We start from the raw sequence: 16,781 nt of genomic DNA on the forward strand, positions 1-16,781 counted from the left end.
AAAAAGGGGATTATAGCATTTATCTTATAGAGTTGGTTTTGTTTGTTTGTTTGTTTGTTTAAATTTATTTATTTATTTATGGCTGCGTTGGGTCTTTATTGCTGCGCGCAGGCTTTCTCTAGTTGCGGCGAGCGGGGGCCACTCTTCGTTGCGGTGCGCGGGCTTCTCATTGCGGTGGCTCCTCTTGTTGCAGAGCACGGGCTCTAGGTGCATGGGCTTCAGTAGTTGTGGCACACGGGTTCAATAGTTGTGGCTTGCGGGCTCTAGAGCGCAGGCTCAGTGGTTGTGGCGCACGGGCTTAGTTGCTCCACGGCATGTGGGATCTTCCCGGACCAGGACTTGAATCCATGTCCCCTGCACTGGCAGGGGGATTCTTAACCGCTGCGCCACCAGGGAAGCCCCAGAGTTCTTGCATCTTTAAATTCGGATTCCTCTGGCACAAAGAAAAGGGCTTCAGATCTCGCCTGATTCTCACTAATACAGTGCCAGGTGGAAAAGCTCTAGGCATGCGGGCTTCAGTAGTTGTGGCTTGCAGGCTCAGTAGTTGTGGCTCACGGACTCTAGAGCACAGGCTCAGTAGTTGTGGCGCACGGGCTTAGTTGCTCCGAGGCATGTGCGATCTTCCTGGACCAGGGCTCGAACCCGTGTCCCCTGCATTGGCAGGTGGATTCTTAACCACTGCGCCACCAGGGAAGTCCCTATAGAATTGTTTGAAGTGTTAGTTAATACAAGTACTTAGGACAATGCCTAGCCCAGAAGTGCTATGTACCAGCAATTATTAATGATTATTATTATCTTTATTGTTGTTTTGAACACTAGTCACATCATTATTCTTGTCAGTACATTTTCCTGGGAACTGCCTGTCATTTCTGTGAGAAAATATTCTAATCTCACACCTACCATTTAGACTTCTGGAGGCTGACCTACTGTAGTATTTCCCCAAGTGTAAGTTAAGCACTCCTGCATCCAGATTACCTTAGGGAGCCATGTTAAAATATAGAATGCTGGGCCCCATCCTAGTAGGTCGAAAGGATTCTTTCTCTAAAAATTAGTGACAAAAATAAAGATTCTGCACACTCTCTGTGTGTTGGATTAGCCAGGAGCTGCTGTGAGTCAAGTTTATCACCCTTCAGTGCTCGTAGAAAACCTGGGAGCAGGCTTGGAGACTGGGAAGAGATTGAGAATGGGAGAGTTAAACAGAAGAGAAGAAAAGAAGTAGAAAGAGAAGTGAGCAGAGTCTACTCATGTCAGGAGGTTGTCAAATACCATCTTTTGGCCTCTTCTCAAGGGTCATGCCTCAAGGGGACATGTGACATTTGCCTTCCCTTGATTTAGGGATTCCTGAACCTGGCGCACTGGTTGCCTTCAAGCAAGGGCCCCCAAGGAGTAGAAGATTAACCAGACTCCATGGTTGGTTGGTTGAGGGAAGTGGGCTGGCTACTGAGTGCCCTTGAGCTGTTTTGACTGGGCTAAGAGCCAAATCTCAGATGTGTTTGTCCCTCCCTTTGCTCTAGTGCTAGTGTGGGGTTGGCCATAATTCAAGCCATCTGATGCTCAGGTCCTTTGAAGGCGCTAAAATTGAGCCAGATGGCATCACAGACTGCTTGGGCTGATGAGGGGCTGGAAGTTTAGTACCTTTCCTCTCGTCCCTTCCACTCTACATGGCTCACATTTTCTGTGTGGATCTGTAACCCAAGGCCGAGGAGAATGAGGCCTTGGTCCTGTCAGTGGTGCAAAAGGCCCTCATGGGGCCCCTTGTCACACACCCTGAGCAGGGAGGCCAGCCCTGGCTCAGTCATTCCGCAGGTGTGGTTTGGCCTCCACACATAAGCTGACTGTCTTTTGACTTGCAGCTGCCCTGGTTCCTCTGTAGGTCTTTTGAACAATCTCTGTCATTACCCTTTCCCCTGAGTTCTGTGGAGAGAGCCATACAAATATTTACTTTCCCTCCTTGAGTAAAAAGTCAAATAACGTGTTCAGGGCTGGACTTCTATGTCCTGAAGTACCTTCTTGTGTACTCAAAGCTTCTCTCCTTTTTCCACATGAAATTCGAGCTTTGGCTCAGTCTGAAGAAGTAGTAAATCTGGATTTGGTGACTTCGGAGCCCCCTGGGGTCTTGGATGGCTAGTGCCTATATGGTGGTAGCTGGGTGTAGGGTCAGGCCTTCAGGCTTCATAGTAGACCCTATTTCTGTTCCATCAGGGGAACAGCCTGGTGTTTTGATATATAATAGACAACAGTGGTTAAGATTATGCATTCTGGAGCCAGGTTGCCTGGGTTCACATTCTGGCTCAGCCTTGAGACCTTGGGCAAGTTATTTAATGAAACCCCTACCGCTCTTTCTTTTTAAACAGACCTTTGGTGCAAAGGTCTGTTTAAATCATAAATCATATTTATAATTCTCGATTCATAGCAAGTTTCAACATTGGTCCATTCATGGCATGCTTTAATTTTATTCATGAGTACGTTTATTTATTCATGGAGAGTATTATAAACAACTATGAACTCAACCCAACAACTAGCCACGTTGATAATAACTTACAGACGTAAGCCTGTGTGCTTCCCCCATCCTGCTCCCTACCTCCATGCCCACCACTGTGAACCACTAGCCTGAATTTTGGCTATTATTCCTTTTCTCTTTTTAAAAGTAATCTTATCCCTCTTCTCATGTACACAGAAAAAATATATATATAATATACATTATATATAATAAAATATGTAATATTTTATATATGTAAAACAGTCCTAAATAAGGTATTATACAATTGTAGTTGCTTTTTGATCCTTATAAAAAGGGTATTATGTTGTATGTAGTCTTCTGGGATTTGCCTATTTTATTCAACATTATATTTGTAAGATGCATCCCCATTATTGAGTATAAGTGTAGTTACATTTTCACTGTGGTGTAACATTCCATCGTAGAAACATACCACAGTGTCTTTCTCCATTCCCTTTGAGATGGGCATTTGGCTGTTGCCAGTATCTTGCTATTACAAGAAACCGATCTGTCCTCAATTTCCTCATCTTAAAATTGGGGAATAAAAATAGGAGCTACCTCATAAGTATATGATGAAGATGAAAGGAGTTAATACTTGTGAAGTGCTTAAAACAGTGCCTGGCTCATAGCACACGTTTGGCCAGTGTATTCATTTCCTCGGGCTGCCATCTCCAATACCACAGACTGAGAAGCTTAAACAACAGAAACATTTCTTCACAGTTTTGGAGGCTACAAGTCTAAGGTCAAGGTTTCAGCAGTGTTACTTTCTTCTGAGGGCCTCCCTCTTCGGTCCTAACCTCTTCTTATAAAGACACCAGTCAGACTGGATTAGGGCCCACCCATATAACCTTATTTTATCTTAATTACCTCTGTAAAGGATCTCCAAAGAGTCAAGTTCTGAGGTACCGGGGGTTGCCTATTACTATTATTATCATCATTATTATTATTTGGTCAGAAGCCCAGAGTTTTCTTCCCTGCCTTTTCAGAAATGACTTTTGATACCAGCAACAGTACTAAAGAATGGCACTTTGTGGTTTCCCAGGATGATAGGCAGCGGCTCCTAAGTCTGTTAGAGGTGAGAGGAGAGGAGCTAGGAGGTTTCATTGTCACCTTGGTTAAAGGAAACTAACCAAGCAAAGTGAGGCCTTGCAGGCAAGCCAGTGGCTGATTGACCCGAAATTGCCACTCAGTAAAGTTCTGTGGGCTTGTCAGGCCTGGGCTGCTGTACCAGGAAATACACTTACACAAGTAACTGCACCACCAGAGCAAACAACGTCTTTCACGGGCTCAGAATATTTTGTTTGACATTAGGGAGCTGGCAGCCACAACTCTGTTCTCCTGCTCTCCCTCTGGAAGGCTCTGAGCACCGAGGAGGAAGGCAGGAGTAGCCCTGATAGGATTTGGATTCCAAAAGGAAGGAGCAGCTCCCCCCGCGCCAGTTGCCCACCCCTCCCTCTCTCCACATCAGACCTTGAGTGTAAGATGGAATTCCATGCGCCCGGTAGGACTGTGGGCATCTGTCCGTACTGGGGGTTGGGAGTGGGCTCACAAGGGAAGATACAGTGAGAACAAGGGACTTGGGAGGGGGTCTGTAATGTGCTCAGATTAAAAACTAGAAAAAATTCACACGAATCATCCGTAATAGCTTAATGCATCCTCTTGGTTAAGGATGCCTGCAGTACAGAGATAAGAAGAATATAACATGAAAGTTCTCCTCCACCCACTCCCCAGAGATAATCGCTGCTAAGGTGTACATTCCTCTTGTGACCTTTTTTTTTTGACTTTTAAACTTTCAGCTACATGATTAATAAATTAATGCATTAATTTGTCATAAAAATCCAACTATACAAATACATAGAATCCAAGTCTAAGTCTCCCCTCCCCTTCCCTATCCCGACCTGTCCTCCCCAGCCCTCTTCCCCCGCCCAGTTTGGTAAATATCATTCCAGTCCTTTTTCTATGCATTTATAGTCATCTAAAAGTACAAAGACTAATTTGTCCTTTTTCTTCTACAAAAAGGATCATGCTGTGTTCGATACAGATTTGTTCTGTTTTACCTACAAATGGTTGTACCTCCTTTTTTGTAAATGGTTGCAGAGTTAATCTTCCAGAGTATTTTTTGATGACTCTCCTGCCAGTGGACATTCAGTTAGCTTTTTTGTTATTAGATACTTTTTTGTTATTACAAATAATGTTGCAGTGAGCATCTTTATGCATACAGCTTTGTTCATACATGCAAGTGTCTCTGTTGGTATAAATTTCTAGAAGTGAACTTAGTGAGTCAAAGTGAACGGGTATTTAACATTTTTTATAAATATTGACAAATTGTGCTCCAAAATGATTGCACCACCTAAGTGTCTATAGACAGATGAATGGATAAAGAAGATGTGGCACGTATATACAATGGAATATTACTCAGCCATAAAAAGAAACGAAATTGAGTTATTTGTAGTGAGATGGATGGACCTAGAGACTGTCATACAGAGTGAAGTAAGTCAGAAAGAGAAAAACAAATACCGTATGCTAGCACATATATATAGAATCTTAATTAAAAAATCGTTCTGCAGAACCTAGGGGCAGGACAGGAATAAAGACGCAGACGTAGAGAATGGACTTGAGGACACGGGGAGGGGGAAGGGTAAGCTGGGACGAAGTGAGAGAGTGGCATGGACATATATACACTACCAAATGTAAAATAGCTAGCTAGTGGGAAGCAGCCGCATAGCACAGGGAGATCAGCTCGGTGCTTTGTGACCACCTAGAGGGGTGGGATGGGGAGGGTGGGAGGGAGGGAGATGCAAGAGGGAAGAGAAATGGGAACATATTGTATATGTATAACTGATTCACTTTGTTATAAAGCAGAAGCTAACACACCATTGTAAGGCAATTATACTTCAATAAAGATGTTTAAAAAAAAAGAAAGAAGATGTGGCACGTATATACAATGGAATATTACTCAGCCATAAAAAGAAATGAAATTGAGTTATTTGTAGTGAGATGGATGGACCTAGAGACTGTCATACAGAGTGAAGTAAGTCAGAAAGAGAAAAACAAATACCATATGCTAGCACATATATATGGAATCTTAAAAAAAATCGTTCTGCAGAACCTAGGGGCAGGACAGGAATAAGGACGCAGACATAGAGAATGGACTTGAGGACATGGGGAGGCAGAAGGGTAAGCTTGGACGAAGTGAGAGAGTGGCATGGACATATATACACTACCAAATGTAAAACAGGTAGCTAGTGGGAAACAGCCGCATAGCACAGGGAGATCAGCTCCGTGCTTTGTGACCACCTAGAGGGGTGGGATAGGGAGGGTGGGAGGGAGAGTCAAGAGGGAGGAGATATGGGGATATATGTATATGTATAGTTGATTCACTTTGTTATAAAGCAGAAACTAACACACCATTGTAAAGCAATTATACTCCAATAACAATGTTAAAAAAAAATAAAAACAAAAATGATGGCACCTTGTTTTTTCTTCCAGTCAATTATACCTTAAGATTTTGCCATATTAGTTCATATAGATTTACCTTCTTTAAATTTATTTACATTTTGAAAACTTCCCAACTTCTTATAAAAATTTTCAAAAAAAAAAAAAAAAAAAAAAATTTTCAAACATCCCGAAGAGTTGAATTAAGAGTATAGTGAACGATGACTGTATACCCTCAAGCTAGATTCAACAATTACTGTTTTTCCCTATTCACTTTCTTTCTTTCTTTCTCTGTGTAAGTTTGCTGAATCATTTCCCCTCAAATTGCAGACATCTTGACACTTCAGCTCTAAATACTTCGGCCTACAGCTCCTAGGGAAAGGAACATTCTCTTGTATATCCACAATACCGTAATCACACTCAAGATAATTATCAACAATTCTCTAATACTGTCTTCTTTATCTAATAATCTGTTTATATTCAAATTTTCCCAGTTATCCCAGGAATGTGTTTTTTAAGTTTTTTTTTTTTAAATCAGGATCCAGTCAGGTTTCAAGATTGCTTTTGTTCTCTCTCTTCAGGTTTTGTTTATTCACTTTTTAAAATCTAGGAGCAGGTCCCCCACCCTCTCATTCATGACATTGACATTTTGGTGAATCCAGGCCAGTTGTTTTGCAGAATGTTCCACACCCGGGATTTGTCTGTTTGCCACGGCACCTTGTTTTTCATGGCAGCATGGTATTCTGTTCTGTGAACGTATCACGGTTGAGTTTTAGGTTGCGGGCATTCCTTTTGTGGCTCCTCTAACAAGTGGTATTTAGTCCCAAAGAGTTTGAGGCGCCGGTGGCCACAGTAGAAGTCTGTGGTCAGTTAATGAAGATAAAGTGTTCCAAAGCCAAACTTGGTTGGCAGGAGAATTACCGAAGGCTGCATCCTTTCCCCTTGAAGGGAGATAGATTATTGTTTTAGTCTGTTCAGATTCCTATAACAAAATACCATAAACTGTGTGGCTTATACACCTCAGAAATCGATTTCTCACACTGCTGGAGGCTGGAAGTCTGATCAGGGTACCAGCAGGGTCAAGTGCAGACCCTTTTCTGGGTCACAGGGCAGGAGGGGCTAGGGAGCTCTCTGAGGCCTCCGATTTCATCAGGACCTAATCTCCTCCTAAAGGCTCCACCTCCTAATACCATCCCATAGGACATGAATCTGAGGGAGACACAAGCGTTCAGACCATAGCAATAATCTGTTTTGATTCTCTGATTTCTTTGGAGAGGCTGCAGTCTGGGGCTCAGCTGAGAGCAGGGTCCTGTCTTTGTAACCACCCATCCTCACTTTGCACTTCATCAGCAGCCGTGGACCCTTTTGGTAACACAAGTCCCCAGCTGGCTAGGGGAAGCTCCTGGGTTGTGAACTTCCCCCACTCCCAGCATACCCCTCCCTCGTGCAGCTGTTCTCACTTCAGCTCATCCTTCCCTCCTCATTTCCTGGAGACCAAGGCTAACGCTTCTCTCTGTGCTCTGGCTCCCGGCCCTCCTGTCTGCTTCAGGACCTCTCACCATCCAGTGCCTCCTGCCCCTCTTGCTTCTTCAGCCTCCCTCTCCCCCCTGGCTCCTTCCCTCCATCTATAACTATGTTCAAGTCTCTCCCAATTCTGTCAATACTCCCCTTGAGCTACGACTTCCATCTCTCGCCATCCATTCACTCTTGAAAGAGTACCATGGACAGGGGTCTGCAAAGTGGGCTGCATAAGGTGTTCTATTTGGGTGCATAAAGAGAATATCAGCATTTCTATGCCTTTTAGAATTTCATCCATTTACTTTTCTCTGTTTGCATTTCATACACATGTATATCATTTGCCTTTCAACTCTTCTCATCTTCTCCAGCCTCCTTGAGATCCAGACCCACATTCCCACTGATTTATGGGCATCTCTGCGAGGTTCTCACACTGGGCTCACAAACTCAGCCCGGTCTTAGCTTTTCGTATGCCCCTCGTCCTCCAACCTGCTTCCTTGACTGTCGGCCCCAACTTAGGGAGGAGTCCCAACATCCCACCAGCCACCTAGGCCATCAGCCTGCGGGTCATCTTTGACCTGTCCTCTTACTCCTGCTTACCGCCCACCCCCCACCCCCCGTCTGTGTCAGTTACTCAGTCCTGGTGATTCAACTTCCTTACGTTCTCTCAAACCTGCCCATCCTCTGTTCTCTCGCTGCCTCTGCCTTCAGGCTCGATTTAGACATTTCTATTCCCAGTCCCTGACACACAGCCAGCAGCTGGAGCTCTGCACAACTGTACATCGTACAGGACCGTCCCTACTGTTAAAGAAAAATCAAACCAAATCCAGTGCTTGATATACAGGTCCTTCCATGCTCTTTTGTTGCGCTGATGTTATCCCTTTATCTGTTAGCTTTCTCAACCAGACTATGAGCTGTTGTAGGGCAGGGACTGTGTCTTCATCACTGCCGTGTACCCAGAGCCAGACACATTACCTGCCACCTAGGAGTGTCTCAATAAATGATTATTTTTTAATTGGTTGGCCGAGAGTAAGAATGAGACTGTCATGGGTGAGAAGAGGAGAGCAGTATTGATACTCCTTTGAGAAATAAAGAAGTCTCCAGGAGAAACTCTCTCTTAGAGATGGGCCAAAAGAATGGATTGAGCTGGGAAGCTAAAGTTATCCTAGTAGTTGTCTGCTAAAATAGTGATTGTGACTTAGGGCTGTGGGCAGGCCCAGGTGCCACCATCTCTTGCTGGAGGCTCTTGCTAGGGCAGAATAGTCAGGTGAAATGAGGTCCAGCTTTTGACCCAGAGAGACCTGGCATTAGTCTTGATGGCTGGAGTTGAAATCCTGGCTTTACCACTCACTGGCTGCATTGATGTTGAAGAGGAGGATTATAATAACAGCTAACATTTATTGAGTACATATTATATGCCAGCACGGGGCCAGGAACTCTACACGAATTATTTCACCTAATTTCATCACAACTTGATGAGATAGCTTCTGTTATCATTCCCACTTTACAAATGAGCCAACCGAAGCTCAGCAAGATTGTGATTTGCCCAAAGTTGCATAGCAACTAAATGATGGAGCTAGAATTTCAGTCTTAACAGCCTGACTCTAGGCTGGAGATATTCATTTGGGAGTCATCAGTATATAGATGGTATTTAGAGCCAGGAGCCTGGATAAGATTATCTAGTGAGTGAGAGTAGATAGAAAAGAAAGCCAAGGACTTGGTTCTGGGCCCCTCCAATATGTAGAGGAATTAGGAACATGGAGGTCATTGGTAACCTCAATCAAAGCTATTTCAGGGGTTGGGGTGTGGTAGGTATGAAAATTTGATTGGAGTGGATGGAAGGATAATTCAGAGGAGAAGAAATGATGGCAGTGAGGAGAGAGAAACCATTTGAGGAGTTTCTCTATAAAGGGAAGCAGAGATATGGGGGTGATAGCTGGAGGGTGCAGTGAGATCAAGAATTTTTGTCTCTTAGGAAGGGTGGGAGGGAGACGCAAGAGGGAGGAGATATGGGGATATGTGTATATGTATAGCTGATTCACTTTGTTATACAGCAGAAACTAACATACCATTATAAAGCAATTATACTCCAATAAAGATGTTTAAAAAAAAAGAATTTTTGTCTCTAGATGAACAACGTTGTAGCTTGTTTTTTGATGGGAATGATCCAGAAAAAGGGGACAAATTGCTGGTGGTGTGTCCCCGAGTAGACGAGAAAGGATAGGATCTAGTGCAGGAATGGGGACTAGCCTTAGCCAGCAGCATGGGTGGGGACGGTGCAGGGAGGAGGGCGATGTGGAGGTGGGAGCTCGTTGATGTTCTCTTCCAGTTGCCTCCTTTTCCCCAATGAACTAGAAAGCCATGCCACCAGCCGAGAGGGAGGATGGGGGAACGTTTGAGGAACACAGGAGAAGTTGTGAAATAGTGATTGGAATCGTCCAGGAGAGAGGAAAGTGAACGGACTTGAATGTAGTCGGATTATAAGGTCGCATTAAGGGTTCGCTCAGAGTTTGCAGTCATGGATTTCAAGGGTTAACAGCATAGCTTTAAGTTTTTCTCCAGCCGTGCTTACTTGCATGGTAGAGGCATGGAAAAGGGTTGAAAATGTATGGAAGGGAGTGATGGGAAAGTATAGAAGTGAGGACATGAGGTAGGTGAGGGCCAGCAAAACAGTGGAGGATCAGGAGATGTGGGTCCTAGTGAAGGTGGAGAATTATTAGTCGGGATGTGAGGGGCGCGGAGTGATTGGGTAGATAGGAGGTGGTGGTTGGAGAGTGGGGTGCATGACAGAGTTTATGGAAGGGTAGGAGGTGTTGGCAGTGACAGGTATGACCATGGGGATAAAGGGCTGAGGTGAGATGGGGGGTGAGACCCTCGAGGGGAATGGAGTTCAAGGCATTAGAAACCAGTGTGTGCTAAATATTGAAAACAGGGAATTTTGACAAAGGCATGTTGGACGGCAGTGACAGGGAAGGTCCAGAGTTGAGAGTAGTGGGTGGGAGAGACTGACGACATGAGGTTCAGATCAGGGCAGTGGTTAGGAAGGAGACAGCATTGAGGGGCAGACAGGACCCCTCCTGGCCCAGGGGTACAAGGTGACATGGGAGGGAAAGCACCCACCACTTGAGAGGGCTGTAGGGATAGTTGTGTCCTCAGAGGGGGGACCAGGTTTTCATCAAAGTAAGAAGGTCAAAGGACCGCTCAGAGAAGAGTTTGAAGATGGAGGGGATTTTGCAAATAATAGCGGGTTCCAGAGGATAGAGGGGAAGCGTTTCAAGCGTTGGGGAGCAGTGGGAGGTGGTCTCAGATTCGGGCTTGTAGAGAGCTATATGGAGGTTAGAGCTCAGGTGTTGGGCGGTGACCTGGGAGTCTTGGGCTTCTGATGGTAATGGAAGTAACCAGGGACATACGGCACACTGGGATGGGCGGTCTTCACGGCAGAGTGTGGTGGTGCGGCTGGCAGAGGGCGGAGGGTCGGTAGGAAGGAGGTCGGGGATCTCGCCATGGATGGAACCCGTGTGCTTCATATTTCGGGGAGTCCGATTCCAGAGGCCTGGAGAACTTTGCCAGTCTACTCTATTGATTCTGAAAAAAGATGTTGACTTGGACGTGAGAAGGAAGTTATGACTTATGTAGCTTAAAATGTTTTTATTGCCTTTGGCTTTCAATTGCAGTGATGTAGGACTTTCTGTCTAAAGCCTCGGGAATCCCCCAGCTGAAAAGGAGCCCAGATATGTACATTAGACTCGAGTTCCAGATGTGCGTTCTGGAGGGCAGAGATGAATTAGCCAAGTGGAACTTCTTCTGGGGGAAGTAAGACACTTTACAGATAGTGTTTATGAAACGGGTATCTTGGAATAATTAAGTGAGATAAGACACATGAAAGTATTTAACACAATACGTGGTACATAAGTACTTTCTAAATATTCTTTGTTATTAAATGTCCACTGGTAGGTTCGTGCTCGCGTTCAGCTCCCTTCCTCCTGCCACTTGTGTGGTTTTCTTAGGTTGCCCTCCTTCTCTTTCATCCCTTTCCCTTCCTCTCCCTGGCCTTAGCTGTCAGCGGTGCTGACACCTAGTTGAACACTCTCTGTATCCTTCTGAGGTAGAGAACTCTTGGAATAGGGGGAGAGGCCGCCCTCAGAGGAAAGACGCTGCTGATGGGGCCGGTCTCCTGGCCACCCCAGCTGAGATCTGTGACCGAGGTGTCTCCAGAGTCCCGGTGGGTGCTGAGAGACCTGTATTGCAGGCCAAGCTTGGCCACTGTGAGGGCGGGGATCACGTGAACGGGGAGGGACTGGGCCCAGCCCCCAGGTGGAGGGCAATGGCCTCCTGCTGTTGCTAATGAGCTTCTATTACCACTCCCCTTGTTAACAGGGCCTCAGCTCCACTTCGCATCTCCCCTGCGCATCTCCCAGGTGTCAGGCGTTTGTGGGAGGGAAGGAGCGGGGCACGGGGTAGGGGAGTGTACAAGCTAAGAGTATAAACTCTAGAGCCGGGCTGCTTGGGTTTGAATCCTGGCTCTGTCACCCGATGAGGCGTGTGCCCCTGGGTAAGTTATCTAACTTCTCTGTGCCTCAATTTCTCACCTCTAAAGTGGAGTTAATGGGAACAGTACAGGTGAATTAATAGGTGAACTGATAGTTAAAGCGCTTAATAGTTCCTGGCATGCAATAAGGATTCTACAAATGTTTGTTTTAGTAAAAAAAATTTTTAATGTTTTTACAGCAATCTTATAACAGCATAACTATTTTAATTTTACTGGTGCCAAAACTGGGATGGAGAGGTTAAGTGACTTGCCCGAGGCCACGGGGATATTCACTGGCAGAATCAAATCTAGAATAGGAATTTGGCAGCCTCGAAAGTCCTTGCTTGCGGCCGCAATGCTGAACTGCCTCCCGGGACCTGCCTGGTGGGGAGTTTGCTTTCTAGAAGGGCTGTGAGGGAAGGGAAAGCAAGTGGGCAGCGTGAGTCTAGGTGGGTAAATAGTGGCTGGAGTCTGAGACTTCAGCAAGGGGGATACCGCTTGGGGACCTGGCTGGGACCCGGGCGAGCCCAGTTCTCTGCTCCCTGCTGTGGGAGAGCAGCCTGGGTCCCTAGGCCCTGTTTCAGGGAGAGGTCTAGTCCCTTAGGCACCAGAGAGCTAAGCCTTCCCGAGACCTTTGCCTTCTTGCCTGCTTTCTGTGTGACCGCAGTCCAGTCAGTTAATTTAAGATAGTAGAGTGATCCCAGACCACGTTACTCTGAGGGTCCCCGTGGACCTCTCAGGCCTCCAAAGTTACCTCCTGCTGGTGGTTACCTCCACTGTGAAACCCCATGACCCTTTAAAGCTATTCCAGCGAGGTCTACAGAGACGCTTGGAACCTCATTTCTCTTTCTGGGATTTTACATTTCCTTCTGTGAGCATAAAATAATAGTCGAGCATCATCTGGGTCCTTGGGAAATTTTCCTTCTGTGTGGGTTTTTATTTTCAAGAGACAGACCGGTGACTCTGTCCAGGGTCTGCAGTCATCTCAGCTCCCATTCTGGGAGCTCTGCCATCTTTCGGTTTGGGCCCTTGGGTTCCTGGGTGTGGGGAGCCCAGAACTGGGTCCTCTCATGAGCTCACAGGTTTGGTTCTGTGCTCGTCCTGTTGGACACAGTGAGGCAGCTGACCCTTGCCCTGGGTGTCCTTGTTTCTCTGGGCTTCCCCTTGGCCGGGGTTGGGGGAGGTGTGTGGGCGTGCGTGTGTGTATCTGTGTGTGTGTGTCTGTGTAGGGCTGTGTAAGCCCCGGAGGCCAGGCCTCTTGCCAGCGGCTGCAGTTCTTTTCCCAAAATTGAGTTAGCCGCTCAGCTGTTTCCACTCTCCACCCACTGCCAAGCGCTGCAGCACGGTCCCCATGCCAGGTTGAAAACGCACTCTGCTTTGGTAATTTAGAGCTTCCATTTTGAGAGAGATGGGAAACAGGAGTGAATGAGTGGGCACGTTGGATGGAAGGAGGGTGGGGACATTCTTTTTGGCAAGCCACGCCAGAACTGGCCCAGCTGCTTGGTTTTCACCCAAAATTAGGGCTAACCCTGGACTGACCCCAAGTATCCAGTGAAGAAACTCTTTATTCTTGGATCTAGACCTAACCAGACCTGGCAATCAATATTTTTTAATCTGCAAAATGGGAATAATAAATCCTACCCCATATGTTCTTCATGTCAAATGAGAAATAAGCTTTTAAGTAGGCCATCAGCTACTCACCAGGAGCAGGAAGTGACGCAAGCTTGTGTTTCTCCAAGTATATTTCTGCAGAACACTAAGTGCTATTTTTTTGCAAAGGCACTGGCTAAATAAGTTTGGGCCACACCGGATAAACAGTGTTAAGCAGCCTTCTTCTTTGCACAGACCCCACAGGTCCTTAATCTACCACTAATACACATGGTGAATCTCCGAGGGGATAGATTGTAGGTAACATTTCTTAAACTTTTCGCCAAACTTTCTCAGTGGAGCAGTTTTCAAATACCGTCTCTGCAAAATACACTTTGGAAGATGCCAGCGTAGGTCATAGGTATATTCATTTCATTCTTTTTTCTCTAATTGCGAAGGGAGTTGAACTGGTTGAAGTGCGTGGGGTTGCTAAGATGTGGGTCCTTGGGAGCGAGGGCGTTCAACTTCAGAATCTGTTGGAATGAGTGCTTCCTGCTCTGAAACACCTCTCTCTCTCCTGTCCCTACAGCTCCCCTTTGAACTGGAGATTTACTACATTCAGCATGTTATGCTCTACGTGGTACCCATCTACCTGCTCTGGAAAGGAGGTAAGGCCAGCAAGCCCCGCCCCTGTGCCATCCCGACACCTAGCCTCACCCTTCCGTTTGGGGCCCTCACAACCTCTTGGGTGCCTATCAGGATCTTGAGGTGCTGCCTGGCCGGGTCTCTGCAGACACCAGGCAGTGGGAAAACGGGCACGGATGAGGCCCGCAAAGAGCCTGCTGGCTTTCCAGAACCATCCTTTGTGTGGGTGAGCTCGGTGCCACTGACGGCCTGTCCTAGGGCCGGGGCCTCGGGCTCTTCGTCTGTGGTGGCGTTGGGTTTTCACGAAGCCTCACGCACTCTGTCACTCGCTTCTGCTTGTGCCTTCTCCCGGCCTCAGTGTGCAGCATAGGGTAGAAGAAGAGAAGGACCTTGTGCTTTTCTCATTATACCCATCCTCTCAGAACTAAAAAAGGTATCGAAAGGGGCAAGAAGTCCAGAAACTGGGATTATGGGATTGAGGGAAGAGGCAGGTGAAAGAGCAGTGGCCTTCATGTAAAACAAAGCATCGAAAATCTTCATTTGATCATGAGGGGAGAGATCACCAACCTGGTCAGGAAGCTGATCTCTTTGTGACCTCACAATGACCCTTAAATGATCCCCTCCCTCTATTGTGTAGTAGACAAACGAGAAGGGGAGACTGGCTGTGAGAGCCCCCTTCTCGATGTTCTGACCTTCCCAGAAGGCCCTGTACCTGGAAATCATCCTCTTTTAGTCATAGCCACCAGCCTCTCTGTCTTGGTTGCTGGGACTTTTCTGGGAGACCAACCTCACCCCAGGCAGCAAGGGTTTCATTTCTATCACATGAAGCCACATGGACCCTAAAACCCACTGGGAGATCGTTTGGAAGTTGTGCTTCCTCTAACTCAGGAATTCTAGCAAATCTTAAGAACTCCTGGCACGAGGGAGCCTCAAGGACCAGGGGACATGCTGGAGGATGCGAACTGTTGCTCTCCATGGAGTCTACTTACAGTCAAGGATCCCTGGTTTCTGTCAGTTAGGACTCTTCTTAGGACCTGTCTCTAAATATTCTTTGAGGCTGTCTTTACCCTGTATAGCCACTTGGGGTCTCACACTGTCAAAGAGCACTTCCTTTTAATTTGCACTAAACACACTCTTTTTCCCCACTGAGCTTTAAGAGAGGTCTGACGTTCCAATATCTAGGTGACCTGGGCCATTTCTCAGGTCTGTCCCCTGTGGCACAGGAAATAGCTTCCTAATAATATGTTAAGTCTCAGAGAGACACGCATTCTGAAGGGGACCAAGCAGGAAGCTGTCCCAGGGCTCCAGGGCCCCACCCAGTAGCCTCTGCGTCCCCCGCCTCTTCAAAAAATCCCACCATCTGGGAGGCTACACTTTCTAGAAGTGGCTGATTCCACTGCAGCCTTCTGTTGAATCTGTTGCTGCGCTGTTTGGGGGAACTGAGCTAATAAGGAAGTAGGGATTCCAAAGTCTTAGTTCCAGTTTACTTACTTGTTTACTGTGAGTGAGTCTTTCGCCTCTCCTCTGGTGCCTGGCCTTGAAAAGAGGCTGTAATAGTAGTAACAGTAATGGCAACCACAGTGTAACTATCAATGCCTACTTTTTTTTTTTTTTTATAAATTTATTTATTTTATTTATTTATTTTTGGCTGTGTTGGGTCTTCATTGCTGTGTGCGGGCTTTCTCTAGTTGCGGCGAGCGGGGGCTACTCTTCATTGCGGTGCGCAGGCTTCTCATTGCGGTGGCTTCTCTTGTTGTGGAGCACGGGCTCTAGGCGCATGGGCTTCAGTAGTTGTGGCACTTGGGCTCAGTAGTTGTGGCTCACAGGCTCTAGAGCGCAGGCTCAGTAGCTGTGGCGCACGACCTTAGTTGCTCTGCGGCATGTGGGATCTTCCCGGACCAGGGCTCGAACCCGTGTCCCCTGCATTGGCAGGCGGATTCTTAACCACTGCGCCACCAGGGAAGCCCTCAATGCCTACTTTTGATTGAGTGTTTTCTGTGCAGGATACTGTGCTAGGCATGTTTGGTGTATGTTCCCATCACAACTAACCTGGTGAAAAATCCTCCTCTACAGAGGAAAAAAAAAAAAAAATCAAGGCTCGGGAAGGTTAGGTACCTTGCCCCGCACCTTGGATTCAAAGCCTGGCCTTGATTCTCTCACACACCATGTTGTCCTAAAAGACAGATGTGTGTCTCCTGACCACATCAGGCTGGGAATCAGCCCTCCAGCCCGCCCTGCTTCAGCCAGTCACTCAACACAGACAGGCGCACCTCATTTTACTGCACTTTGCTTTATCGTGTTTTTTTTTTTTTTTTTACAAATTAAAGGTTTGTGGCAACCCTGCATTGTCAGAGGATGGTTAGCATTTTTTAGCAATAAAGTATTTTCTAATGAAGGTATGTACTTTGTTTTTTTAGCCATAATGCTATTGCACACTTAATAGACTACAGTATAATGTAAACGTAACTTTGATATGTGCTGGGAAACCAAAAAATGCATGCGGCTCACTTTATTGCGCTATTCGCTTTATGGCCGTGGTCTGCAACCAAACCCGCAGTAACTCCGAGGTGTGCC

At 46.4% G+C, this 16,781-nt stretch overlaps 1 protein-coding gene across 13 annotated transcripts in view; it reads left to right on the plus strand.

Annotated features, from left to right (window-relative positions):
* The window catches only part of TMEM164 (transmembrane protein 164), a 162,914-nt gene that overhangs the window by 115,361 nt on the left and 30,772 nt on the right, over window positions 1-16,781 (plus strand). For all 13 annotated transcript variants that reach the window (XM_057538762.1, XM_057538763.1, XM_057538748.1 and 10 more), the window contains one exon: window positions 14,152-14,230. In XM_057538762.1, the coding sequence (XP_057394745.1) occupies window positions 14,152-14,230 (79 nt within the window). The remainder of the gene's footprint in view (window positions 1-14,151; window positions 14,231-16,781) is intronic.

Source organism: Balaenoptera acutorostrata, chromosome X (assembly GCF_949987535.1).
Source record: "Balaenoptera acutorostrata chromosome X, mBalAcu1.1, whole genome shotgun sequence".
Taxonomy (NCBI): domain Eukaryota; kingdom Metazoa; phylum Chordata; class Mammalia; order Artiodactyla; family Balaenopteridae; genus Balaenoptera; species Balaenoptera acutorostrata.